The sequence below is a fragment of the Typha angustifolia genome, chromosome 9, assembly GCF_048772165.1.
Source record: "Typha angustifolia cultivar Huaian chromosome 9, ASM4877216v1, whole genome shotgun sequence".
NCBI lineage: Eukaryota > Viridiplantae > Streptophyta > Magnoliopsida > Poales > Typhaceae > Typha > Typha angustifolia.
In genome coordinates, this window is record NC_133247.1 from 4,071,855 (window position 1) to 4,096,886 (window position 25,032).

At 42.0% G+C, this 25,032-nt stretch overlaps 8 protein-coding genes across 14 annotated transcripts; 2 read left to right on the plus strand and 6 right to left on the minus strand.

The window, feature by feature from the left end:
- Window positions 1–49: 49 nt before the first annotated feature.
- Window positions 50–3,191, minus strand: LOC140767784 (type III polyketide synthase A-like). Its single transcript, XM_073107823.1, has 3 exons — window positions 3,051–3,191; window positions 2,166–2,344; window positions 50–1,169 (listed from the first exon to the last, which is right to left on the minus strand). Exons 2-3 carry the CDS (start codon window positions 2,335–2,337, stop codon window positions 196–198), a joined length of 1,146 nt encoding a protein of 381 aa, XP_072963924.1. The 5' UTR covers window positions 2,338–2,344; window positions 3,051–3,191; the 3' UTR covers window positions 50–195.
- Window positions 2,632–7,423, minus strand: LOC140767782 (uncharacterized). Its single transcript, XM_073107821.1, has 2 exons — window positions 7,287–7,423; window positions 2,632–4,502 (listed from the first exon to the last, which is right to left on the minus strand). Exons 1-2 carry the CDS (start codon window positions 7,345–7,347, stop codon window positions 3,139–3,141), a joined length of 1,425 nt encoding a protein of 474 aa, XP_072963922.1. The 5' UTR covers window positions 7,348–7,423; the 3' UTR covers window positions 2,632–3,138.
- LOC140767785 (protein BPS1, chloroplastic-like) lies at window positions 7,394–8,520 on the plus strand. The gene has a single exon (XM_073107825.1). It carries the CDS (start codon window positions 7,513–7,515, stop codon window positions 8,425–8,427), a length of 915 nt encoding a protein of 304 aa, XP_072963926.1. The 5' UTR covers window positions 7,394–7,512; the 3' UTR covers window positions 8,428–8,520.
- Window positions 8,521–8,973: 453 nt separating this feature from the next.
- On the minus strand, window positions 8,974–11,760 carry LOC140766946 (kinase-interacting family protein-like). The gene is made up of 2 exons (XM_073106652.1): window positions 10,619–11,760; window positions 8,974–10,109 (listed from the first exon to the last, which is right to left on the minus strand). Exons 1-2 carry the CDS (start codon window positions 10,710–10,712, stop codon window positions 9,199–9,201), a joined length of 1,005 nt encoding a protein of 334 aa, XP_072962753.1. The 5' UTR covers window positions 10,713–11,760; the 3' UTR covers window positions 8,974–9,198.
- Window positions 10,774–16,507, minus strand: LOC140766945 (uncharacterized). Of its 5 annotated transcripts, none has more exons than XR_012105510.1 (6): window positions 14,692–16,507; window positions 14,048–14,152; window positions 12,642–12,759; window positions 12,152–12,239; window positions 11,777–12,068; window positions 10,774–10,911 (listed from the first exon to the last, which is right to left on the minus strand). XR_012105510.1 is itself a non-coding variant. In XM_073106651.1 (2 exons), the coding sequence occupies exon 1, from the start codon at window positions 16,466–16,468 to the stop codon at window positions 14,708–14,710; it is 1,761 nt and encodes a 586-aa protein (XP_072962752.1). In that variant the 5' UTR covers window positions 16,469–16,507; the 3' UTR covers window positions 14,259–14,558; window positions 14,692–14,707. The 5 variants fall into 5 exon arrangements, 1 of the variants encoding a protein (XP_072962752.1); XR_012105511.1 differs by having other exon boundaries at window positions 11,777–11,992; window positions 12,152–12,265; XR_012105508.1 differs by having other exon boundaries at window positions 12,152–12,265.
- A 446-nt stretch (window positions 16,508–16,953) lies between these two features.
- On the minus strand, window positions 16,954–19,163 carry LOC140766905 (uncharacterized). The gene is made up of 2 exons (XM_073106582.1): window positions 18,189–19,163; window positions 16,954–17,567 (listed from the first exon to the last, which is right to left on the minus strand). Exons 1-2 carry the CDS (start codon window positions 19,161–19,163, stop codon window positions 17,535–17,537), a joined length of 1,008 nt encoding a protein of 335 aa, XP_072962683.1. The 3' UTR covers window positions 16,954–17,534.
- A 153-nt stretch (window positions 19,164–19,316) lies between these two features.
- LOC140766906 (uncharacterized) lies at window positions 19,317–20,468 on the plus strand. The gene is made up of 3 exons (XM_073106583.1): window positions 19,317–19,430; window positions 19,534–19,678; window positions 19,998–20,468. The coding sequence occupies exons 1-3, from the start codon at window positions 19,393–19,395 to the stop codon at window positions 20,262–20,264; spliced, it is 450 nt and encodes a 149-aa protein (XP_072962684.1). The 5' UTR covers window positions 19,317–19,392; the 3' UTR covers window positions 20,265–20,468.
- LOC140766903 (protein RETICULATA, chloroplastic-like) lies at window positions 20,462–24,909 on the minus strand. 3 transcript variants are annotated; one of them, XM_073106581.1, is made up of 8 exons: window positions 24,384–24,909; window positions 24,198–24,296; window positions 23,890–24,110; window positions 23,008–23,077; window positions 22,829–22,908; window positions 22,370–22,434; window positions 22,056–22,251; window positions 20,462–20,600 (listed from the first exon to the last, which is right to left on the minus strand). In XM_073106581.1, the coding sequence occupies exons 1-7, from the start codon at window positions 24,861–24,863 to the stop codon at window positions 22,058–22,060; spliced, it is 1,209 nt and encodes a 402-aa protein (XP_072962682.1). In that variant the 5' UTR covers window positions 24,864–24,909; the 3' UTR covers window positions 20,462–20,600; window positions 22,056–22,057. The 3 variants fall into 3 exon arrangements, with proteins under 3 accessions (XP_072962682.1, XP_072962681.1, XP_072962680.1); XM_073106580.1 differs by lacking the exon at window positions 20,462–20,600 and adding an exon at window positions 20,761–21,144; XM_073106579.1 differs by lacking the exon at window positions 20,462–20,600 and adding an exon at window positions 20,761–21,188.
- Between the last annotated feature and the right edge of the window lie 123 nt (window positions 24,910–25,032).

Sequence of the window (25,032 nt, forward strand, 5' to 3'; positions counted from 1 at the left end):
GCTCTTCTTGTTGCTATAATCATAATGCAACACAATTTGCTACTCAATACGTTTGGATGCTCCATTCATCGTGAACTCCATATGCATCTTATTAAGACATCCATACTCCAAAATCAACCTTACAAACACTTAGACAAAGACCAAAAGCACAACCTACATGATTCACTCAGAATCAGACCCAAAACAAGTTTTAGACTACTGAAGGCTTCGAACCAGAATGCCCTCAAAGGTAATCCCCGGGCCAAAGGCCAACACTAACCCCCACTCCTCGCCTCCTCCCTTCTTCAATTCCTCCCTCATGTACTCCAACACATACAATACAGTGTTACTGCTCACATTCCCATAGTCCATCAATGCCCTTCTACTGCTCTGGAGCTTCTCCGGCCGCAACCCGAGCCTACCCTCGATGCCGTTAAGTATCGCTGGGCCGCCGGGGTGCACAGCCCAGAAGAGCTCATTGAAATCCTTCTTCAACCCGGCTTTCTCCATCAGCATTTTACAGAACTCCTCAATGTTGCTTTCCACCATCTGTGGAAGATCTCTACCAAGCTTAAAGTTGATGCCTTCTTCTGTCATCCTCCCATCGATTATACCCTGCGTTCCGGGCAAGAACTTCTGCACTGCGTAGTGGAGCTCCATGAACGGAGTCTCGACTCCAGCGATTGGGTCTGCCCCAATGATCGCCGCTGCTGCGCCGTCGCCGAAGAGTGCGGCGCCGACGAGGTCGTAAGGCCGCGCCATGTTGGGTGGCCGGAATCCGAGGATGGTCGTCTCGGAGGTGGCGAGGAGGACGCGGCTGCCGGGGTTGTTCTCGGCGATGTCCTTGGCGACGCGGAGGCCGGCGACGCCGCCGTAGCAGCCGAGGAAGTAGAGCATGACGCGGCCGACGTCGCTGCGGAGGCCGAGGCGGGCGGCCAGGTGAAGGTCGCCGCCGGGGAGGCGGATCTCACTGGATGAGACGTAGACGACGTGGGTGATATCGGCGGCGGGGCGGTGCCAGTCCTTGAGGCAGGCAAGGCTGGCCGCCACGGCCATGTCGACTACCGCGGGGTTGGCGATCTCGAGGCGCTGCTTGATGGTGGGAGAGCCCTCCGATGCGAGCTCCGGGTAATTGGCTAAGATCTCCTTGGACATTACAGTGTACCTTGTCTTCACTGTGGTGTTCTTGCCTGTGAGAAGCAATATATATAGAGCACGATAACTGCACATAAAATTGTTACAAAATCGATTGAAATAATTCGAGTGTTACATCTTCTACTACTCATTTGCTTATCACCGCCTACATTTAGGCTTATTGTAAGTTACCTCAACTTTCTTGATATATTAGTAAATCAACAAACTAACTCCCGTTATTGAGGAATAGTGATCTCAGCATATTCATTTTATTTCTTCCTCTCCTCTTGTCCTACTATTGCATACTAACTAGTTAACTGTAAATTTAGATATGAAGAGACTTAATTATCCTTACAAAACACAACTTGTTTATAGTGAAAAATATTGGAGTTGAACCACATTGATTTCAACGTTTGTATTGTTAATTTTGGCTGCAAAATCTAATGATTGCAACTTAGTATAAATCAGAGAGATTAAGTGTTTAAATTTGAAGTATATAAAGGTAAATGAAAACCAGTCAATCGAACTACACCACAAAGGGTAAACTATAATTTGCCCAAAACCTCGTTTGATTGAAGTGAATATTGTTAGACTCATGGTTTAGGGAAGAGTTATTCTTAATTACAATTTTTGTGTTTTATTGTAATATTGGAGTAAAGCATGTCATAGATAAAGAGGTATTTGATTGTTAAAATATAAAATAAGGAGCATGATTAAGGCCAAATAGTAAAAATACCTTTGACGCTTTTAAAAGAATTGTAATTGTTCTCTGTCTTAGTAGTGTTATAGTAAATATTTATGTTAAACAAGGTAAAGTCTCTTCTTATTACGTTAACTATATTATTAGTTGTACCAGATTTACATAGTGTCTGAGTATGAACTATGAATAAGAGATTAATAATTTATGGGTAGCAATGTACTGTGTATTCTTTTATACATGAAATTTGCAAAATAAGTCAAAATGAGAACTTGCAGTGAGAAGATTAAGACGCAAGTAGTGAGTGATATGGGGGAGGAAAAGAGAGAAAACGTTGGTATGATAAGTTACTTACATAGACGCTCTAGCTTCTGTGAGATAACTGGGTCGTCGCAGTTAGTATCACGGAGGTATCCCTCAACGAGGTTCTCCTGGTGAAGGACTTGGTCAGGGAAAGCCTTCCCAAGAGCCAAAACCGTGGCCTTTGAGCTCCTACTCCACGCAACAGAGCTGTTCCCTTCGTTCATCTTTGCACTATTGAGATCAAACCCAGACATGCTTGAGAGGAGGGGGTATCAATCACTCTTTAAGATGGAGACTTAGCTTACTTTGTTATAGAGGTATATAATCTACGTTAGTTTCCAAGTGCTTTAATATGGAGAATTGCTTGGATTCAGGAGACTGTTTGGTTGAAGGAGATGAAGGCATGAGCACAGAATGGTGGTGGGAAGTAGGTGGAAGATGGTTCAGGTTTTCTTAGAAGTCTTCTTGGTATGAGCTTTTGGACCTACTGCAAGATATAGAATGTCATTGCGATTTCAAAAGATATTAGGAGCTTACAGTTGGTTAAAGCAAGCAGCAAATCACAACAACAACAACAAAAAATGTTCAAATATTTCTTATTGTTCACAACAATATCAATCAGAAGCTACTTGTTCTTCTTCTACTGTAGAAGATAAAATGCTCTAAGAAAACTCAATGATCTCAAATATAACAAGTACAAACATATAAATTGCAAAGATTTCGATATCGAAAAGAGCATGTCTATCTTCAAAAAATAGATAGGCAAATCATACATGAATGAGAATCCCACATTCAAATTCACAATGCAATGTACAACATCGTTCCTTTTATTGAATTCCTTTTAGAAAACAAAACCTACAAGTCCAGGCTCCTGGTTAGTAATAACATTGCAGAGTTCAACTAAGATGCTTCTACAGGTGCTTCAAGAACTCCATACCTCCGGAAACAGGTGATAAGAATGCCGCGATCGTCCCCAATTCTCAGACAATTTGCCGTCGTCAGCCGGCATTATGCTGATGCCGGAATTAAGCCGCCTCGACCTGAGGAGGAGGAGGAGGAGGAGGAGGTGCTGCTGCCGTCGCCTCCTCATCCGTGCTCAACCCGAGCTCCTTCTCGACCTTCTTCCATCCACCCACCAAGTTCTCCGGGAACTTCTTCTTCACCTCCTTGATCACTTTCTTCGCCTTGTCTACCTTCCCTTCCTTCACCAACCCCTCGACGAGCATCCTCATCGTCCTAAAATCCGGCACCTTGTTTTGCTTCCAGCTATCCTTGAATACCTCCAGCCCCGCATCGAAATCGCCATTTCCGCACAGCTGCGCAAGAAAATTCTTATACGTCGCCGCATTCGGGTAGCAACCCTTCTCTTTTAATCCCTTGTACACCGCCTTCGCCTCCTCGAATCGCCCGTTCTTGGAATAACAAGTCATGAGGAAATTATAAGTGATGGTATCGGGCTTCACTCCGGCCGCCTCCATCTCCTTCATCACTTCCGCCACCTCCTCCGCCGTCCCGTGAAGCGCCCGGTGTGTAACCCTGACGTTGTAGGCTGCGAGATCCGGGGGACAGCCGTTGGCCTCCATTTCTTTCCACAATTCCTCGGCTTGGTCGAGTTTCTTTTCCTTGTAGAGGGAATCGAGGAGAATGGTGTAGACGACGGTGGTGGGAGGGATTTTCTTATCCTCGCGCATCTCCTTGAAGGCCGCGAAGGCATCCTGGGTTTTGCCGGAAAGGCAGAGAGATTTGATGAGGATGCTGTAGGAGACGGCGTCAGGGGAGATGGAGAACTCTTGGGAGAGGTCGCGGAAGAGGTCGGGGACGCGGCGGTGCTTCTTGGAGCGGACGAAGGCGGAGAGGAGAGCGTTGAAGGAGAGGGACGAGGGAGGGGAGGAGGTGAGGCGGGGGACGTCGCGGAAGGCGGCGAGGGCGAGGTCGGGGTGGAGGGAGGCGGCCGAGTAGGACAGAATGAGGGTGGCGAGGTAGGGCTCGGAAGAGGCAAGGGGGTTGAGGGAGGGGTCGCGGCGGGCGTCGAGGAGGGCGGCGGCGTCAGCAAAGCGGCGGGAGCGGGAGAGGCGGCGGGCGGCGAGGGCGGCAGCGTGGAGGTCGGAGGAAGAGGGAGAGAGAGAGGGGAGGAGGGAGAGGGCGCGATCGGGGTCGAACTCGCGGCGGAGGCGGGATTTGGCGGCGGAGGCGGAGAGGGGAGGAGAAGAGGAGGCGGCGCCCCCGCCGGTGGAAGGGGAAGAGGTGGAGAGAAGGCGCAGGAGGGGTAGGAAGGAGGAGCGGCGGCGGCGGCGACAGGAGGAGAGGAAAGTCGACATTTTTCTTACTTGGGTTGGGTTGGGGAGGAGGTTTTTGTTAGGGTTTATTGGTGAGCCGAGAGTATCTGGGCCTGGGAACACAAAGAAACAGCTCAAAATTATTGTTTGGCAATTTAAAAAGAAGTCTGGGAAGAGAACTCATTATAAAAATTTTAAGAAATTAAAAAAGAATTTGGCAAATGTTTTCCAAACACCTCAGTTAGCCTGAATTTGGCTTTAAGAATTTTTTAACAGAATATAATTTTTTCTATAATTTTGTGGTTTAACATTATCGGATAAAAATTGGTATTGCTTATTTACTATAGTATTCTTTTAAGTCAACCTTCCCTACAAGGTCTTTGAATATTATTAACATTTTAAAGGATTATTTTATTAAGAAAAACCCTATATCCACTTTTTTTTTATCACCACCCTTCTCCTCCACCTATCGCCACCACCTTCTCCATCTCCTTCTCCTTCTTCCCCGCCACCACATTCTCCAACTCTTTCTCCACCCACAACCGCCACATTTTTCACCCCTCCTTCTCCAACCATTATCACCACTGCCATACTCTTTCTTCACTCACTGTTATCATCGCCTCCTCATTTCTATTATCTTTCTTTCTCTCTCTCTTTCTAAATTATTTTTAAAAAATTATATTTACCTCCTTATGGTTAGATGTGGATTCACTTCACCCTATGTAGTTTTATTTGTATCACTCTACCCCTTATGGTTATATCTAAATTAAAATTATTATATTTTTTTATCATATTTAATTATACTACAGGTCGAATTTAAAGTATTAGAAATAAAATTATAGATGATTGAATAATTTTAATACATCTAAAATAATATTTATAAGATGTTAGATGACAAGAATATGACAATATATATATATATATATGTTCAATATATTTATCATATTTTTGTTATCTAAAATTTAGTCGCTATTATTTAGATGTGTTAGAATTTTTTTCTAAAATTCTTTATAACTTTTTCCCTAAAGAAAATCTTTAAATTTGATGTGTAGTTTGGTTAAATTTAATCATAAAAATATGATAAAAAAATAATGATTTTTAAAATATGAATATAACCATAGCGTGATAAAATAACACAAATAAAACTATAAAAAAATAAAGTAAATCTTGGTTTAATCACGAAGAGGTAAAATATAATTTTTTTCTAAATTAAATCAATCAAAAGCAAAATTTTCACCCATTCACACTTTTCAATTTCTATATTACGAATATTCTCCGAAAAAGATTCTTTACTTACGGAATAGCCGCCTTAGGCCTTGTTTAGTTTAAGAGTAAGTCTTAAATTTGATTAATTAGTTTTATTTTTTAATCTTAATTTTAAGAGTAAATTTGATTAGATATGAAAAAAAATTTAAAAAAAAAATATTTGGTTACAAAATTAGTTTAGGAATCCCTAAACAAGTTTAGAGAGTGTCGTTAAACTCAAAACAAAAATGATCTTTAGGAAATACTTTATTTTTCTCTTGTATTGTTCTTGGCAAAAAATTATCGTAGATTCACGTAGGAAGAGCCAATTTCTCGTGGGCAAGTTTTCCCACATAAGTATATATAGACAAGTTCGTGAAAGAAATTCCCTTCTTATATTTTTACTTTTATTCTTTAGAAAAGCTAGATTTTTAAATTTTCTTTTTATCATTTATGAGCCTGAAAGCTATATATATATATATGCTGAACAAAGGGCCAACCCTTATTAGATACGGTAAGCTACCTAGTCTAAGTTCCTAGTCATTTGCATTGCTGAATAATTACTCCGAATTAAACCCCATCGAGACCTACTATAAGTCGTCGCGTTGCTCCTTCAAGCCAACTACACCGTCGAGCGATTAACCGAGTCAAACCATTAAGCGAAACTACCAAATAATTTTCTCTATAATAATTATTTATAATTAAAGTCGAATATATGAACTTCTCAATTATGGGAAAGTTACAGTCGGTTGGGGCCGGATTCTTAATTTTGCAAACCCAAACACGCCATAATAAAGCCGGAACTTCACCCTCGTGGGAATTAAGAAAAACCTAAGAACTACTTTTCATACGGAGACAATGTAAAAGGGAGTCAAGGGTCAAGTGAACAAACAGGGGGAGGTCAATGGGGTCATACCTTATATCTAATCGTTTTGGATTAAGTACGATATCTAATATTTCATATAACATTACGACTCTCTTTGCCACTCTAAGCTTAGGAATCAAACAACATACCCAAAGTAAATAAGTTACACAAGACGATGTCATGTAATGAGATAATTTATATACGTACCCACAGAAATCTTTATCTGAATTACTTATTCTACTTAATATAAATTACTTCTTCTTCTTTTTTCACTAACGATTTAAAACTCATGATAAGTTTAAAACTCATCTATCTAACATAATATTTGGTGTCAAGAACTCCCGTATAATAAACAATCTCTCCTGACATGAGAAATTGCCAGTGAAACTGAGAGAAAAGGAGGAGGAGAAATCTCATCGAGCTTGGCCAAAGATCACCGGAATCTATCCAGCAACAGCCGAGTCCTCCTAAAAGCTGAGTATAATACTAAATCAAAGTCTTCTTCGTTAAAAAAGAATGTTTCAAAGTCGACTCTAAGTCGTCGTCTCCTCTAAAGGCGTAAAAGGAGCCTTATCAACTTCGTTTAAATTACATATTACGCGGGAAACGAAATTCTTGAAAAACTTGAAGACTTACGTGCTAACGAGAATTACGTATAGACTACTCTTCAAGAACATTATGGTACTTTTTCATATTTAGATTTCCAGTCGGTATCTTTTATCTACTGTAAAGTAGTTCGCAGTTTATTTCTTAAAGATAAGAGTGCTAGAAGAGTTCGGTCAAATACCTCGTGTCCCCTTTTCTTCAATCAAACTCCAACGTTGCTGATATGTCCAAACTGACGTCATCCAGATAAGCGCAAGCTACGGCTAAACCACGGCGACCGCAGAATCATTCCAAGTCTTTCCTTCGTTCTTTCTTTATCTGTTTTTGTTTCTCAAAACCGCCTCTTCTCCGACCTATGCTATTATATAAGGTAAAGTTCAGCAATCTATACTTCGAAATTCTTCACTATGTTGGGGATGTCGTCAATTAAGTTGCATCATCATGTCCATCTCAAACCCCTCAGAATCCAATCCCTCTCCCGAGACCCGGATGAGACCCTAACCCTGGCCCTAACCCGGAGCCTCCGTTCCCTTCTCCCAATTCTCAAATCTCCGCCGCCGATTCCCTTTTCGTACCTCTCCCGCTTCCTCGAGATCCTCGCCCTGACGATCGCCGGAGCCGCTGCCTCGGCCGCTTCAGGCTACGAATCGAAGGCCCTCTCCGCGCACCTCGACTTCACCGTCGGCCTCCTCGACGCCTGCAACGCCGCCTCCGCGGCGATCGAGGGAATTCGGCTGCGGGTCCTCCGTCTGCGCTACGCGCTCCACCTACTTGATCGGGACGCGCTCGCGAAATGGGCAGCGCGGCCGGGGAACGAGATCCGAGGCGGCACCGATGACTTGATCCGACGGCTGGGGACGAAGGATACGCCGCGTGGCAAGGGCGACGCCGTCCGGAGGGCGACGCAAGCCGTGGAGACCGTCGGGGGGCTGGTGATGGCGACCGTGGTGGCCGTCCTCTGCGGCGGAGAGGGGAGCGATCCTCTCGTAGGGATCCGAGCCTCCAGCGAGCTCCCGTGGGCGGAGGCCTTCGACGAGGTGAAGGCCGCGGTATCGGATCGCCTCTGGAAGGGGTTCTCCAGGGAGGTGGAGGCGACGGAGGCAGCCGTGAGGAGGTTAACCGCCGTAATCGACGAAGGAGACGACGGAAATGAAGAGAGATTGAAAAGCGCCGTTTCCGAGGCGGAGAAAGCGACGGGGGAGTTAACGGCGGGATTGGATCGTTTGGCAGACGGTGTTAATGGAGTATTCGATGCCACTATGAGTTCCAGGGACATGGCGTTGATGAACCTCCGAACTGGTCCAAAGAGATGTAATCAATAGTATGCTTTGGCACAAATAGACCGCTGTTGAGTCTAATGATATATGTATAAGCTTTCCTCTTAAAAATAAATAAAATTTGTATTGTAAATCATATATCATATGATTTAAAATTTAAAAACTATTCTCAGCTATAATGGTGTCAGTTTTCCATCCTAACTACAACTACTAAATAAACATGATGAAACAAATGGTGATTTGTTATACGCTTTATTTTTATTTTTATCAATTAGATCCATTTAACCTTTTTTTTTTCCTTACTATTATCTTTTCTTGTTAAACTGCTCTCAACCCATAGGTGTGAGAGAAAGCAAGTTGCCATTTATTAGTTGTATTAAAAATATTCTTGTGAGACAAAAATAACACGATAGTTTATTAAAAAAATATCAAATTAATTTGCAAACATAATTCACATAATATAATTTATAATTATTTCACTTATTACATAAAATTTATGAGTTAAAAGAGGGAACAAATATTTATTTATGATAATGAGACCTTGTTAAATATATAGCAGGATTGTGTCTCCTTGTCTCAACACCTCTCTTTTTGTCTCAACAAAAAAATAGTCACATTAATTCTTTATTCATCACAGAATAACTCAATAAGGGCAATGTTGGGAGAAAACTTAAAATAGGTCTGACTGAGGGTAACAAAAAGTCCATACATCACAAAACATACCTCACATTACAACAACCATATTAATATGTAGACGACTTCGACCATCCCTATCCTTCCTATACAAACCACCCGTGCCTACTTACTGCCTACTGCCTAACCAACAAAACCAAAACACCCTCCTCCCTTCCCGCCCTTCCCGCACGTGTCCCACTCCATCATCCTCCCGCTTCCTGACCACCACCACCACCATTTCCCCTTCCTCCTCGCAGCCGCCTCCTCCGCGAGCCGGCGGTTCTCCCTCCTGAGCCGCTCCACCTCATCCCTCTGCGTCGCCTTTTCCTCCTCCCGCGCCTTCATCGCCTCGAAGCACTCTCGATTCCTCCTCTCCAGCCGATAGATCTGCGCCTGCAACCCCTCGATCCTCCTCCCCAGCACGCATACCCGGTGCTCCTCCCTTAGCCTCACCACCAGCCTCGCCATCTCCGCCGCCCTCCTCCGCGCCCGCCCCAGATCCACCGCCATCGCCGCCGCCTCCTCCTCCGTAGCCGCTAACCGGAAACCTAGCTTCGCGTTCTCCCCTAGCAGCACCATCCGCTCCGATTCCAGCACCTCGACCAAGCTCCCCTGGAGCTCGATCTTTCGCAGATACTCCGATCGCCGGCGTTCCGCCTCCGCCGCCTCAGACGCGAGAATGTCGCGCTCCACGGAGGTCACCACCAGCTCCGCCACGATCAGATCCGGATCTGGACCCGGATCTCGGCGGATCGGAGCGGGTTGGAAGGAGAGGGAGCTCTCGGCATCAGAGGCGGAGGTGAGGTCCCCGTCGCCGTCGCCCTCGTCGGATTCGGAAGGGACGGAGGAGATGCGGCGGCGGTGGGAGGACGCTTTGAGGAGTGATTGGGTGTAGCGGTCGGCGAGGTAGAGGTAGCGGTGGTGGAGGTCGATGAGGAGAGAGATGAGTTGCGGGCGCTTTTGGTAGTAGTTCTCCGCTCGCTCTGCGAAGGAGTCGGAGTCTTCCTCGTCCGGTAAGCTCACCGCGAGGGTGCGGACCCGCTGCTCGATATCTGTCGTTAAATGACAAAATGGGTCCGAATGTAAGAAATGAACAGATACGCACTAATTTATTACTACGGTAAATAGCAGAGTAACAATTTGGAGCTGTGCAGGAAGGTATTAAATGACCGACTTCTATATCGTCCTTGTGAAATCTAGATAGAAGGAAAATTAGATATACGAGTTCATAGCAGTCAATGCAATGTAGAAGTATTAGTAGAGGGCTCAAGAATTCAACGGTATTTACACTATTTCTTTCCCATTAATTCTGATTTCAAATTTCATAGACAGACAATGAGATAATTGAAAGTAATCATGATCAGAACCACCTCCCGCGGACTATGTTCGTTTCTCACGAGAAATAATTGTTTTTTGTTTATTACTATCTAAGTTATAGCTCTCTACAAACCACAATAAATTACTATCAATATTTCCATTGCTTGCTATATCTTAATGCAAGTACGAAAGCTATTGTTCACTGAATATGAGCAGTTCGAGAGAGAGAGAGAGAGAGAGAGACCTGCAAGGGCTGCTTGAAGCCAAGGAGGGCATGTGAAGGACCGACATGGGTGGTGACAGCTCGCAGGTATAGTGGTAGTGTCGGTCGTCGCCATCCGGAGAGATGCGAGCAACCCAAACAACGACAACCCAACAGTCCAACACACAAAGCGAAGGCAACACGGGAAGGAGATACGAGCTACAGGATTTGACTACGGAGATGTTTGTTATGAGAGCAACCTGACTATACCGATGCTGCTCGTACTGTGACTGTCTGCCAGCTTTGTCATCAGTGGATACAAAGAATGCAACAGCCTGCATTAATAGTGCGACGAGAGATCGGCCAAATTGGCAGCGCGGTAAACAGTAATAACAGCATAGAAAACGTAAATAATCGATTAACTTATGGTACAGATCTCGAGGCAACGCGTCATAAAGAAAAAAACAGTAGTTCAGAAGGAAAAACAAATTCATAGAAAAAGTTTTTAGCGGATCGAGATGTAGGAATAAAATAATGCGACATTCACGGGTAGAAGATCTTGTGCAGGAAATCCCGCAAACAGGCTACTTGGAAGCGCCGGATCGGCTGTCGTATTACTGTTTAAGCATCTCGACTGCAGCAATGACTGACTGCACTGGAGCTGCCTTGCAACTCTGTTCCGTTAGAACAACGGTGGAGATGAAATATTTTTACCACCACTATTCTTTTTTTATTTTATTTTGACGACCATCAGTACCTTGAAAGAAGAAATATTTACCACCAGCCATAGGCTAATAATACTGCAGCACAATGATCCAGTAAGTATTTATCCGAGTGAGGCAGTAATCTAACGGCCCCTATATAGAGTTTACCTCTATATCTCTCTCTTTTTCTTAGTGTATATCTACTGCTCTACTAGTCGCATGCATCAATAGAAATATTTACTTCGAACAATCTTTAATAAAACAAAGTTTTCTCCTTTAGAATTAGAACGAACAAGAATAAAAGAAACACACACACAAACACAAGAAGAAATCTTTCAAAGAAGAGATTATAAAATAATAAATGGAAAAGAAGTGCAAGAAAACGAGAAGCTTAAGACTCAAGACGCTTGTTGAAAGATGAAAGCAACTAGTGGCATAGAAAGATTAGGAAAAAAAAACAAGAAATAGAAACTAAGCAGGGTCCAGGAACACTCACCTGCTCCTTGGAGGAGGCTCTACTCGCTGCTTCCAAAGCACTCAACCATATCATCGATTCATCGCCCTACTCCTAGAGGAGGAATGTTTTGAGGCAAGGAGACCACTTCATACAGAGTTGCAATGGGAATAATTCATCGTTAGAGACCAGTGTAGTAGCGGTGGAGACATATATTGCAGTGGTGGGCCAGACCGCTCATTGGTGCTTGCTGCTTCCCTACAAACAGCGAAACACCGAGTGCTTTTATTTAATGACTTTATAGGCGGATTCGATGGATCTTATGGCCTCTTCGCTGTACCAAAGAGAACAGCAAAGAGTTATGACACGTGGGTTCATATCTTTCCAGTGAAAAAATGACACGTCGGCTCGCAGTACCTGCAAGATTCCAGAACTGCGACACGTCCCATGGCGTGCAAGAGAGGTTAATCAAACACCATCACTGGGTCGTATTTTCGACATAACCCTTGCAACAGGAAAACTATATAATCCCTGTCGAATAGGTGAAGTTTTATCCTAGATTAATCTGACAAAAGGTAACATTTCTACTAACTTCTCAAAATATCGTGTAAATTCTACGATGTCCTATGTGGCAAGTCTATAATTAGCTATATGATCAAATTAAACACCAACCCATACATTAACTCACAATTTTCTCATATATTAAAGTTTTATCCTTGCCAAATACGATATCCTACTCGTGAAGAGTGCACGTAATGGCAATTTTGGATGTTTCGAATTTTTTTATTTTCGTCCCACTTATACAAACCGTATCTGGGGGCTGGGGCTGAAGGGGCAGGGTCAGATAGGGAAAAAAATCCGATAACCTAGACGCTCATGATACCAGTTGCAATTTATGAGATCTAACCTGGTTTAATAGAGTGCACGCAATTGTAATAGAATTCAGTTGAGTGGCTCAAGAGCAAAGGAATCAGCTTTAGGATGATTTCGCCTGCATCTCCATGCATCCTATAGGAGAGAAGAGCCTGCATTGAACAATATATTCCATCAACAATTAAACATCCGCGTGACATTCTGACTACATAAAATAAAACAAACTCGTTAGATGTGGATAATTTCCAACAGTAATGAAGTATTTCCTAGTCAGCAAGATTGAATACTGGACATATGGGTCTAACTACAACTACAGAGAGATTAATCCTTCTGTTGCAAAGGATGCAGCTAAATGACATGAGAAGTAGGCGTGTGATAAAGATAAAATAAACAATAAAAGGTGAGCTAACAAGATCAACTAGTTGTTAGAAAAGCAGCTTACTATGATTCTAAGTAATAAAAGTCTTGGCTAGCAATAACGTAACTTCTTAAGTTGTGGGCATCTAAGAGGTTAGAACAATAGTCATCACAAGCTTGACTCAGGAAAACTAGGTTCATGTTAGCGTGGCCACCTTCCAATAGCTGGAATTACTGAAGTAAGACATTATTACTAAAGTATATGCCATCAACCAACTCTAATCCAACCTAACTTTAAACAATGTACTTTACTATCATAATAGCATGACTTGATATTGTATTATAATTAGGGTAACATAAAAGGAATAGTTTCTTTTTCACCTCTTGAACTACCATCTTTTTTAATAATGACCTCTGAAATTATTTTTTGGTACACAATAACTCTCTAAACAATAAAAAATATCTCAACTCACTCCATCTGTTATGCATAACCTTGAAGTTTAAATTATCTGAAAGCTATTAATGAGGCAGTTAGTAAAACGTATGATAGAGCATCGAATGTACTACATTTCCCTGTTTTGCAATGGAGAATATCACCAGATGTTGGACACCATAAACACTTTTGATATTTTCTGCGTGAAGACAAAAATGGTAGGATTACTCACAATTCCTCTCTACTTCTGTAATCTAGCTAAATATGTTATTCCAAATTCAGGTTATCAGTATCTCTCAGCATATGAATTTTTGACTATTTAAACAATCACCAATTTTGTTCATCACTATTTGTTTCAATATTGGATACTGTACATTTTAGTCGGAGCATAAAGGGCTAAAAGGAAATTAGATGTTTGAATAATATTATATAGAGATTCATACGTTGTGTATATGCCATACAATGAAAAGCCTTCCAGGAAGAAGCAGCAATCAGCATTCAGCATTATAACATCATATTTATTTTGCCAAGCAAAGAGAAGGGCTTTAGATGTAATCTTTCATCCTTAATTTAATAGCGTGCTACTAAAGTTCAATATCATCGCGAGTTATTAAAGTTCTCATCAGTAAGGAGTTTCTCTTAATAGTTACCTTCAGCACAAGAAGTTTAGTATGGTGAAGTCATCTAATTGGTCACACAATCCATCTGCCAACTTGTAGCAGTACAATCCACCATTTATCAGCTCATGTGATGTCCTGCAAGTAATGGTTGACAATTAAATCATATGTCTCTGAAATTGACTGTTTAAAAGTTCTAAATTTGAGCACACCAAATAATATATCACCTATCACCTTTCAGATTTCCTGTTACAATTACAGCACTTTTTTACAACCCTTGAAATAAGATTTATATAGTTTTTTGACCCTTCAAGATAAGATTAGTTGTTCTGAAACATGGTCACAAAAAGGATCTTAATATCTAGAATATTCTCTGCTGCAACCATGTGACCCAACCCATATCAACAGTGACTCCATTCAGAATCAAAGAATGCACATGTAGAGTATTATTCACTTGTCTAGCAAGGGAAGTAGAAAACTAAACTCAAATGCAATCAAGTCAGCCATTGGCTCAGAGTAACAATTTAATCCACAGTACGCATTCCTGAATTAGAGTGAGCATCAATTAGTTAGAGCATCTCCCAACAAGGAACTCTTTGAACAATAGCTTCTTGTATCAAATCATTTGGGAAAAAAAAAAAAAAAAAGAGCAAAGCATCCAACATTATTTTACTTACCCTGAAGGATGGAGTGTTAAGCAGCATCATTGGAAAGATATCCTTTGACATCAGGAATGTATCCTCTTTGGATCATTTCATCCATGATTATGTCATACGTGATCCTGTTTGGAACCACCCCTTTCTCCAACATCTCATTCAAAAGTTCATTAGCCTCTGTCATCTTACCTTTGCCACAGAAATACTTAATGAACACATTATATGTTACTACATTCGGACGCTTTCTGCCCTTTTCCATCCTAGTTCTCATGTTTAATGCAGCCCTGAGGTTCCCTTTCTTGCAGAATCCATCAATCACAGTATTATAAGTTACATGACTTGGTTCGACGCCAACATCTAACATCTCATCTAAGAGCTTAACTGCCTTCCCCAGCTCTCCTTGTTGGCACAATGCACCAATTAGCACATTGTAAGTCACAAGATCAGCTCTTACACCCTTCTCCTCCATCTCATCCAAAAGTTTAGTAGCACTCTTCTTATCCCCATCTCTACAAAAGCCCAATATCAAACAGTTATATGTTGAAACATTAGGACTAATCCCCTTCCCTATCATCACGCCCTTCATTCTAACTGCATCCTCCATCATACCACATCGACAGTATCCGTCAACCAATGTATTGTAAGAAATCACATTAGGCTCAACATTCCTTCTCATCATCTCATCAAACCAAGTCTTCGCCTCCGCCATCATCCCCTTCTTACAAAACCCATTGACAACCCCATTAAAGGTAACCACATTAGGCACCGCATCGAATGCCTCCATCTCTTTCATCAGACTAATAGCTTCATCCACTTTCCCTACACCACAAAGCCCACTAATCAACGAATTATATGTTACCACACTGGGCTGAACTCCTTGCCGCTTCATTTCGTCAAGAAACCTCATCGCTGCCGAGCAGTTGGCATCCTTACAATACCCATCAATCAAAGTATTATAAGTAACAACATTAGGACGTATCCCGGCGGCCACCATTTCTCTTAACAGCGCATCAGCCTTATACATCTTTCCCGCCCGACCCTTCTTGCGATACCCATCGATTAGGGTATTGTAAGTGACCAGCGAAGGCGAGAACCCCCAAGCTTTGATATCCTCAACGAGGTCCCCGGCACGGCGGAGCTTCCCGGCTTTGCACAAACCGTTGATCACGGTATTAAATGTGATCAAGTTGGGGCCGATCTTTCTCCGGAGCATGTGTTTGTACACGATCTCGACGAGATCGAGCTTGTTTTCATTGATTAAAGCGGAGAGCAAGGGGTTGATGGAGAGGACGGAGAGGCGGCAGCCGTAGTCGCCGGACCGGAGGAAGGCCTCGAAGGCGGACGAGGGCTGGGAAGCCTTGACGAGGGCGAGGACTAGGAAGTCGGCGATTAGGGCGAGGGAAGAAGGGGAAGAGGGGGAGGAGAGGAAGTGGAGGAGCGAGGAAGGGGAGTGGAGGCGTGAAGCGGCGAGGGAGTGGAGCTCGGAGCGGAGGTGAGAGTAGAGCTTGCCGGAGGCGAGGGAGAGGAGGAGGTGGGAGTGGAGATCGAGGGGGAGCGGGGAGCGGAAGTGGGAAGAAGACCAGCGGGAGAGGCGGAGGAGGAGGAGAGGAGGAAGGGCTGGGGTGGGGAGCAGGAGGCGGCGGAGGAGGTCGGACGCGGCGGTGGCGGTGGTGGCGCCGGTTAGGGTTTGGAGGCGGGACCAATGTTGCGAGGCAATGAGGGAGGAGAGAGTGGTGAGGTCGGGAAGGGGTGGAGAGGGAAGCGTGGAGAGGAGTCGGCGACGTTGGACTTGGAGCATTTGAGTTGTATTCGATGCTGGGAGGGGAAGGGGAGTGCATATTTGCCTTCTGACACACACACACACACACACATACATATTAATCACAACAAAATTCATGAGAGCATTTGCATTTAAAAAAAATCCTTAAATTTTAGTATTAGTGAAATTAAGCTCTTAAAATTGAGTGGTTACAACAAGAGCTCAATCTTCCTTTTCTGAAAAAATTTTAAAAAAATTTATGCAAATGCCTAGATTTCATGTCCAAATCTCTATTTTTGAGGAAAATTTACTCATATATGAACTGAATGCACCTTAGTCCTTAGATCAATGGTATGGTGAAAAGAGAGGTTTAATTAAGTATTACATACAAGATTTGTTTATTTCCAAATCTTGAGGGAAAGTTAAATCTGCTTCAAAAGATTTATTGGTTCAAATATTGTTAATGGCAAACAAGCTTTAACAATTACCAATAATTCAATAAGTTCAGAGACTAGACGTTCCCTGGAAAAACACTCCGCATTAGATTTTTATACTAGTTTTAAACTGAGAAAGCTTACAATACTGAAGAGTTCTCATAGAAGGCACTTAACTTTTACTTCCAAGAAGAAGGCACTCAACTGCATGGAGTATAGGAACATTGCAGCATACAAGTGACTATCTAGTACTTCACCCTTTACGACATTGTTTTGTAGAGTTAGCCCTTTTGAAAGTACATACAAGAGAACTTTGCATTCAATATTTCTATAATCATGAAACAATCTCATGGCATCCGTAAGCTTCGCATGGTCAATTGCAGTGCTCTTAATTAAGACAGTAATTAAACATATGATGGGTATATACAAGGTTCTCATTGCATCACAAAGAGAAGAAACAGGAGAGTCGCGATCGAGCTGGCAAGTATCTCAAAAGAATTGCAGGAACAAAAGGTACTCTTCATTTGGGATGACCAGCAAGAAGAGTAGTATTTCTCTTCTTTTCCTTATTTCAGTGCTTTATACCTTTCATCCACTAGTCAAAGAAACAAGTATTAGAAGTCACAACTCATACAGGAATAACTATGCCAACTGCGGACCTGAAATTATCATCAAGCTTGATCAACCTGTACAAACGGTGCTTTCTGAAAGAAACAAAGATGGACATGGTTAGCTTAATGCGGTTAGAAACTTAAAGAGTGTCATAAGTAAAACCTGAACATGAAGAACAGAAGAACATGAACAAAATCATTTATGGATCCTTTTCGATAGCAAAATGGCATCCAGCAAGCTTAGAACGTAACATGGTAAATTATACAAGCTGATAAATGATAACGTCGGATAGCATTCTATTGAGATATATTAGCTCTCCAATAGTTTGCCATCATGTGAAGATGAGAAGAGGCTTTGTACTACAGTTCAAGCTTTTCCTTCGTGTTTCTTTTTTCCTTTGCAAAACAATTTCTTCATATTTCTCCTTATCCTGTGTAGAATCGATGATTATATTCAACATTATACTGTAAGAACTGCTATAAGATTCTTGTTTGATATAGGAACATATCAGTGCAGTCCTCCTATCATCTACATGACCCTTAAATACCTAAGGTGGAAGTGGTTTCACTTTCACCACCAAAGTAAAATCTTTCCTGAATCCATCAGAAGGACTTACAAGAGGACCAAGTGCAAGCAGCAGACCATATAGAAAGGAGTATTATATGAAAATTGACAATATGATAGAAATAAAATATGGAGCTGAAACTGCATACCTTCATGGGCCTCGTTTGTTTGAGCTTCACTTTCACATCAACCCCATGCTCAGTGATAGACTGCAGAACAATTTCAATCTTCCCTTCAATCTTATCCCCCTTCCTCGGTGTGTACATCACGTTGTAAATGTCATCCTCAATTGCACGCTTTGCCAGAACTGCTCCAACAGCTGCACAAGCCTTTGTATCTCTCCTAGAATTCAAGTCGAACTTCATGTCTTTCGATATGGAATGTGCAACGGTAACGACCTTACTGGTGATACGATGAATAATGCAAGCCCGAACAGACCCTTTTGTTATGAAAATATCCAGACAGAATGGCAGATGATAAGGGTCGGTCAATTGATTAAATGTCGGCGTCCTCACCCTCTTACCCTCAACACCACCACTCTCACTTAAAGATCTTACTTTCTCTTGGTATAAAATGTTAGCCTTTTGCTTCGCAATCTTAGTACTGTCATCGCATAGTGCCTTCGAGTTCAGCTTCTTCTTATCCAGCTTCTCACAGTCTCTCTGTCGAACAGATTCCGTGCGACTATTTCTCTTACTTGACGATTTCGTTCTCCGGTGAAAGCTGAAGCTGTACTCTTCAAATTCTTTTGATCCCTTATCCAATTTGTAGAACAGCTTCTTACGCAACCTCAGATCCTCAATCTCATCATCAAAATCTCGGCACTCTTCCGCTGCCGGAGAGACATCGGGTAGCCCACCAACTGTTCGTTTGGACGAATCCAACGCTTCCGCCAATCCAAACGACACGCTCCAGAGATCCGAGTCGACGAGCTCGATGCTGAAGTCTTTCCCCAATGGCTCCCCATTAGAGGGGATAATTTGAGGTAACTGGATCAAAGTCGGTGCATTTGAATCGTCCTGCCCATGGATTGAGCATAAAGCACGGAACTTGGAGAGCAGCGATGCTGGATTTCGTGAAGACAAGGCGAGGAATTGCCTCGTCGGTCGGAGAAGTCGCGCCATGTTCGTGTACACTTCGCGAGCAGTCGAGAGAGGAACGGGCGGGAAAGTGGAGCCGAGCTTGATCAGGCTTAGGTTCGATCAATTAGGCTCAAAATAGACCTGTATATGTATCATTCTCACCGTTAGATATCCATCCAACGGAGGACGGCATGCCTTTATTCCTTTAGGGTTTCCTCTAAGACCAGACCAAGAAGCCTCGTCTCTCCTCCTCCGTTCTCCACTCCTCACGATGTTGGCCAACTTCCCAAAAGCGCGAAAGCTTCTAAGGTGAGAGCTCTTGGATCGCAATTGGCTTCTCCAGCGGCCTCCTCTCTCATTCAATCTTCTTCGGTTGATGTTTACTAACTTTGATCGTGCTTTTTTGGTTCAGGAGATTTGGATTTGACAAGGATGATGCTTACTTCTGGAAGCAAATGGGAAAAGCTATGCTCTGCACGTATGCCCTAGGCGGGCTTGCTTGGTTGTGGAATGAAACCTCGCCGCTGGGATGGTGGACGCTTAAACCTCGGCCAAAGGTGAAATGGGCCTCTTTTATTTCCTTCCAGAATTATGACAAATTTGTCTTTTTTCTTTGTGCTTTCCTATGATTATTACTATCTCTGCAAGTGTTACGCTACTATAGCAATATTTCTTCCTAATATCAAAGAAGGTATGGGAATACTTTCCCAATTGACCTTGAAAACTGGAAGATGTAAACAAAACTTTGTTTTCTCACCACCAGTTTGATCGTTTCCATTATATGCCCTACAATAGCTACATTAAAAGGGAAGGCGATTATTATGAACTTAACCTCCTACTCACGAGAGATGAAATCTAATTATTGTTTGAATCCAGGAAGAAAAAGAAATGGCTCACCTGTACGAGCGCAGGATGTTCCCATATCCAGGTGACAAAGAGGCAGTCGAGGAGTTCGTCAAAAGTGGAGGCACTCTTGGCACCACCATCGGGCCCAAAGGATTCATCGATTCCGACAAGGATTCAGATAACATACAGAAGCAGTTGCAGTCTAAAAAGTTTGAGCAAGAAGCGCAGAAGCTCTGGTTTCGCATGAGGAGTGAGGTTATACAAGAGCTCCAAGAGAAGGGTTTCGACGTTGAATGATGAATTCAGAATGTGAAGAGCTCCAAGACAAAGGTTATACAATTGCTTCGATTTGTACACTTGCTACGAAATTGTTCAAAACTTATCATGGTTCCCTTTAGCAGATGTTAATTTCAAAAGAACGTTGCAGATTGGCATATCTGTGGCTTCTGTATAATCCTGATAATGTATTCAGTTTCTACTGCTATCCTGCCTTTTTAACAATTACAGTGCCTCCTCTCAGTTGCTTCAGCAGCAATTGTGATCCAATTCTAGGCTCTATCAGAGAAGCTCCATAAGAAGTACAATGAGCTACAATAACAAGTTGTAGCTCCTGTCTCATGGCAAACCAAACATCTGGATTTTGCAGAAGAGTTCAACTTGTATCAGAATAAGCTGTGAGTGCATTTTTGACACAAATAGAAGTGCATTTATTTATTTTTTTTGTTGGAGTAATGGATTTTAGTGTGACCTGCAAATGTAAATTGTATGCATTTGTAACAAAATATACATCGACTATAAAAAAAATGTAAAAAAATATATATGAACATTTGGATGTACAAGAATTCAATGTTCAGAACAGAGTAGCACTTTCTGAAAATAGTATTAACAGCAACAATAATAATAATAATAATTAAGAAAGATATGATGCACAGTCCTCTCAACTGAGTTCGGAAACTCGCATTCAACAATTTTTTTAAACCCCCCAGGATAATTTAGTGCATCACACAATAAATCAACTAATTGCTTTCCAAGAAGACAAGAATTTCTATGTTAAAACTGAACCATGATTTAATGTTATTTTATTGCTGCGGCGAAAAAGAAGGCCCAACTGATTGAATTCTCAGGGCAATTCCTCCAAGACTTCTCCAAGAGGGCACCTCATGGCCATACATTAAATCTACACAGAAAAATGTAAGGGCACTTCATGGCCATACATCAAATCTACAGAAAGATAAAATGTACTTACGGTTAGATGAAGCACAAGATATAAATATATCATAATGTGAAGGATAAGAAGGTTTTGCAACGGAATTTAACTTCATGAACACAGTATGCATATACTTTGATTTTGCCCTTTATAGTATTCTTCTGTATGTACGCTAGATAAAGAACAGTTCTTGTCAGCTGAAGGGCCATAAAGAGAACTGAAATTATATGCCTATAGTAAGGACTCTCGAACTAAATTAATATAGAGCATTTTAAGTAGCAAACTCCTCTGAAGTACAATAAAGGATAGCAAAAGTTATCCCTAAATTAATCTATATTGTGATATCAATCTGATTGCTGGTATTGAATTGTTTAAGAAGTTAATGATGCAAAGTTCTTGCAAGTTTCAAAATTTTCCTTTCAAACTATCTTATCTTGCATCAGTATCAATCTTAGCTCTTCCCTGATCTGCAGGGCATAAAGTGAGAATGATTATTCATCATTCAGTAGTCTTACTTTATTTTCACACCTAGTTCAGTAGTTCCTCAATTTCCAATACTATTTGACCAGCAAAGTGCAGAAAGTAATTCATATGTCTAGTTAGAAAGATATGTCAGATGCACATCTCAACAGATAAGTAGAACTCTTAAAGAAAAGTTCAATCAAGCAAGTTTTTAATGAGTGGGAAAGAGGGTGAAGGTTGAGAGAAGAACCTAATCCAGGTTCGCACCTTTAATAGAAGATTCTTGCAACTATTAAAAAAACTAATTTCTCATAGTTTAATACTTCATGGAACAAGGATCGCAAATTTTAGGTGTATCCATAGAGCAAGCACAAAATAAAATCAGCAAATGAGATGATAAAAGGAGAAAGCACTGTTACCATCATTGAACACCGCTCCACCGAGCCCAATCAACAAACTGCATACCCCCATAGATATTGTTGGCAAAACGAACGCCAACAGTAAAAGCCATTGCCACAGGTGGCAGACGTCTGGCTAGTGGTGATCCCTCAACTACACGCTCCAGACCATTGATGATCTGGTAACGAGTGTTGGATGATACAGCAAGAAATACACCTGGATTTTCAGCAGCTAACTTTAGAGTAAAGCTTGTTAAAACATAACTAATTCAGTACAGCATTACTTCCAAAGATAGAACAGTTAAACTGAATCATGTCTTGTGGTACATGCATACCCCAAAGAGCGGCACTTTTCACAAGTGGTGGAACTGGTATATCTTCTTCTGATTTTTTCATGGACCTAGAAATTATACAAAAGAAACACCCAACAAAATGACATATCAGAAGCTACCATCAGGATTAAGACAAGAATGAAGAATCAAAAGGTATTACTAGAATTTAAGCAAACAAATATTAATGTGCTTAATATCAGTGAGGTACTCTTTCATTGGTCCAAGGAAAGTAAAATCCCATATATGGAAATCAAGACACCATATACAATAATAAAGGATCTCCATTGGCAATGTGTCAAATCCAATATGTTTTTTTTCGAAGAATGTAGAATCTAGCGAAGGACAACCTTAGGCATAAGGGATAATTTAACATGAAAACTTAAGTACCATATCAGTTCTTAAAATGAATGTATCAGTTCAACAGGAGACAAGCTGTCAGATGTACGAAGAGAAAAGAATTACCGTTTGGCAGTCATAATTGTGTTAGCAATGCCCTGGCCCACAATACCACAAACAAATCCAACTGAGCCATACAAAACTCCCTGTTTTCAAATTGTGCGAGCATTATTCTATATGATAATTATAGCCACCTCGACAGCTATTTAAAGGAGCGAACCTCTAACTTTTCAATAATTTGGTACCTTATAGAAGTATGTCCCAATTCTTTGTTGAAGAGTAAATTTGCAGCCTGGCCTTTCAGCTTCAAAAACACTTCAGCAACAAAATTCACAGCAGGCAAAAAAGAATGAGAGCCATTTCATGTGCAAGCTAAACAAGGAAAAATGACATGGAAGATGAATTGCAAGTTTGCAACTCCATCATCATGCACACTACCAGTACGTGTGACCCTTAATTGCTTCAAATTGTAATAAAACCTAATGAATGCAATATAAAATAATACATAAAGCTATAATAATATCTAAATCCCAAAGAGAATGGCAGCAGTAAGAAAAAGATACCCATGAGTACTAAGCAGATCAAAGCAACACTTGAAAAAATGAATCACTAGAAGATCCTGCAATATCATCTAAAGTCCATTCCCATGACGAAAAGCTAAAGTCAATTTTTGGAAGTACCAATAATTCTGGATCAGTAGTTGATGGCATTCAAACAGAAAGAAGTAGCCAAGATTTTCACTATCTTCTGCAGGAAGCATATAAAGCAACCAGTTATTTGATTAACGTTCTGCCTTTCCTACGAAGAAATCATTGAACAAAAACCTTTCCTCTGGGATGCTGGACCCTTTTTTAGTCATGGGACTAGCACAAGATTCCAAGGAGAAGGCTTCTCCACAGAAAATTTTTAATTGAATCATTAAATTGTAAACTATTATTGGATAGAAGAGAACCATCATTATCCTGACTCCACAGTACTTTGCCCATATTCTCATACTGACACAATGCAAAACGCACTGCTCAACTTCAGCAGGAACAAAATTAATCACAAATTCAGGCCCAAAAGAAAGAAACTGTTTAAATTTGTTAATATGATACCAATCCCATCAAAACAGTGTTGCTTCTCACCTGCTAGGCAGAGCTCCACAAACGCGTGTGATTCCTCCGAGAAAACCTGTCGGCATGGAAGGTCGTCCAAATCTGACATAAGGTGCCAACAAACCCACGAGAGCAATGTCCACAACTACTCCAACCAAAAGATCAGCAGCGTACAACTCAAATTCCGCCCAAAAATCTTTTCCTCTCTTTTGAACTTCAGCAAATGTGGCACAACAGGAATCGATGACAATCTGCATTGTGCATAAAACCAGAGAGTCCTTCAACTGCTTCTAATTTCCATTCTAAGACAACGCCAAAAGTGAACAGTACTAACAGACCTCCGTTCCAACTTTAAAAAGAAAGGTTGGATCTGCAAGCATTCGATTCCGAAGCATAGAAAACGACCTTATGGCAGCACCCAGCAGCCCAGGCAACGCCTTTTAAGTAGAAACACCGAAAAAGATATCATCTTTTAACACCAAGTCAAGACTTTGCGCACAGATTCTAACTAGGTAGAGGATTACCTGCAGATCTAAGTACCTAAATAGAAGAACTCTTCTGATCCCAATAGATTTTGCCGCCTCTAGCATATCGGCCGGAAGCCTCACCCCTCGAGACTCAGTTTCTTTCATCACCTCCTCAAAGTTCATCACTGGACCGAACTCTTCCTCCTCTCTATCGTCCCCAACGTCTCCTTCTCCACCGCCACCACCAGGTGGCAGTTTTCCGTCGCCGCCGCCATTGCCGCCTTCCATCTCAACGAAGGTCATCCATTTGCCCTTCTCGGCGAAGAGGTCCCTCCTCTCGACTGCATGAGAAGCGGGAAAGGAGGTTCCTTTCGGAGAGGAAGCAGAAGAAAGCGATCGGGGATTTCGCTGCGGCGCGAAGCATCTAATTTCGATTCGGATTTTGGGGAGGATATCGGAGGAGTCGGTACGTAGATCGGGGAAGGCCGTGGAGAGTAAGGATTCACGGGCTCCGAAGCTGGGGCAGGAAAAGGCCATGACAAGAAATTTGGATTCGAGGACAGGATTCCAACTCCGAAACCCTAAACCCTAAGATTGCTACGTCAACGCTGGAGAGGGTTTGATAAGCACATCGGCTTATCTGATCGGACCACGTGGTTATCCGAAGACTTCGGTCTGTACCAAATAAACGGATTCTATGCAAGCG

Coding starts and splice junctions, on each gene's coding strand:
- LOC140766946 (XM_073106652.1), bottom strand. CDS start 10,712: ATGGCGACGACCGACACTACCACTATACCTGCGAGCTGTCACCACCCA. Junction 10,110..10,618: donor GCTTCAAGCAGCCCTTGCAG/GTCTCTCTCTCT, acceptor ATTTAACGACAG/ATATCGAGCAGCGGGTCCGC.
- LOC140767782 (XM_073107821.1), bottom strand. CDS start 7,347: ATGACGTCAGTTTGGACATATCAGCAACGTTGGAGTTTGATTGAAGAA. Junction 4,503..7,286: donor TGAAGAAAAGGGGACACGAG/GTATTTGACCGA, acceptor TTGTGTTCCCAG/GCCCAGATACTCTCGGCTCA.
- LOC140767785 (XM_073107825.1), top strand. CDS start 7,513: ATGTTGGGGATGTCGTCAATTAAGTTGCATCATCATGTCCATCTCAAA.
- LOC140767784 (XM_073107823.1), bottom strand. CDS start 2,337: ATGAACGAAGGGAACAGCTCTGTTGCGTGGAGTAGGAGCTCAAAGGCC. Junction 1,170..2,165: donor ACAGAAGCTAGAGCGTCTAT/GTAAGTAACTTA, acceptor TGCTTCTCACAG/GCAAGAACACCACAGTGAAG.
- LOC140766905 (XM_073106582.1), bottom strand. CDS start 19,163: ATGGCGCGACTTCTCCGACCGACGAGGCAATTCCTCGCCTTGTCTTCA. Junction 17,568..18,188: donor AACAAACGAGGCCCATGAAG/GTATGCAGTTTC, acceptor TGTTTCTTTCAG/AAAGCACCGTTTGTACAGGT.
- LOC140766906 (XM_073106583.1), top strand. CDS start 19,393: ATGTTGGCCAACTTCCCAAAAGCGCGAAAGCTTCTAAG. Junction 19,431..19,533: donor AAAGCGCGAAAGCTTCTAAG/GTGAGAGCTCTT, acceptor TTTTTGGTTCAG/GAGATTTGGATTTGACAAGG. Junction 19,679..19,997: donor CGCTTAAACCTCGGCCAAAG/GTGAAATGGGCC, acceptor GTTTGAATCCAG/GAAGAAAAAGAAATGGCTCA.
- LOC140766903 (XM_073106581.1), bottom strand. CDS start 24,863: ATGGCCTTTTCCTGCCCCAGCTTCGGAGCCCGTGAATCCTTACTCTCC. Junction 24,297..24,383: donor TTAGGTACTTAGATCTGCAG/GTAATCCTCTAC, acceptor TCTACTTAAAAG/GCGTTGCCTGGGCTGCTGGG. Junction 22,909..23,007: donor TTGGGACATACTTCTATAAG/GTACCAAATTAT, acceptor ATTTGAAAACAG/GGAGTTTTGTATGGCTCAGT.
- LOC140766945 (XM_073106651.1), bottom strand. CDS start 16,468: ATGCTCCAAGTCCAACGTCGCCGACTCCTCTCCACGCTTCCCTCTCCA.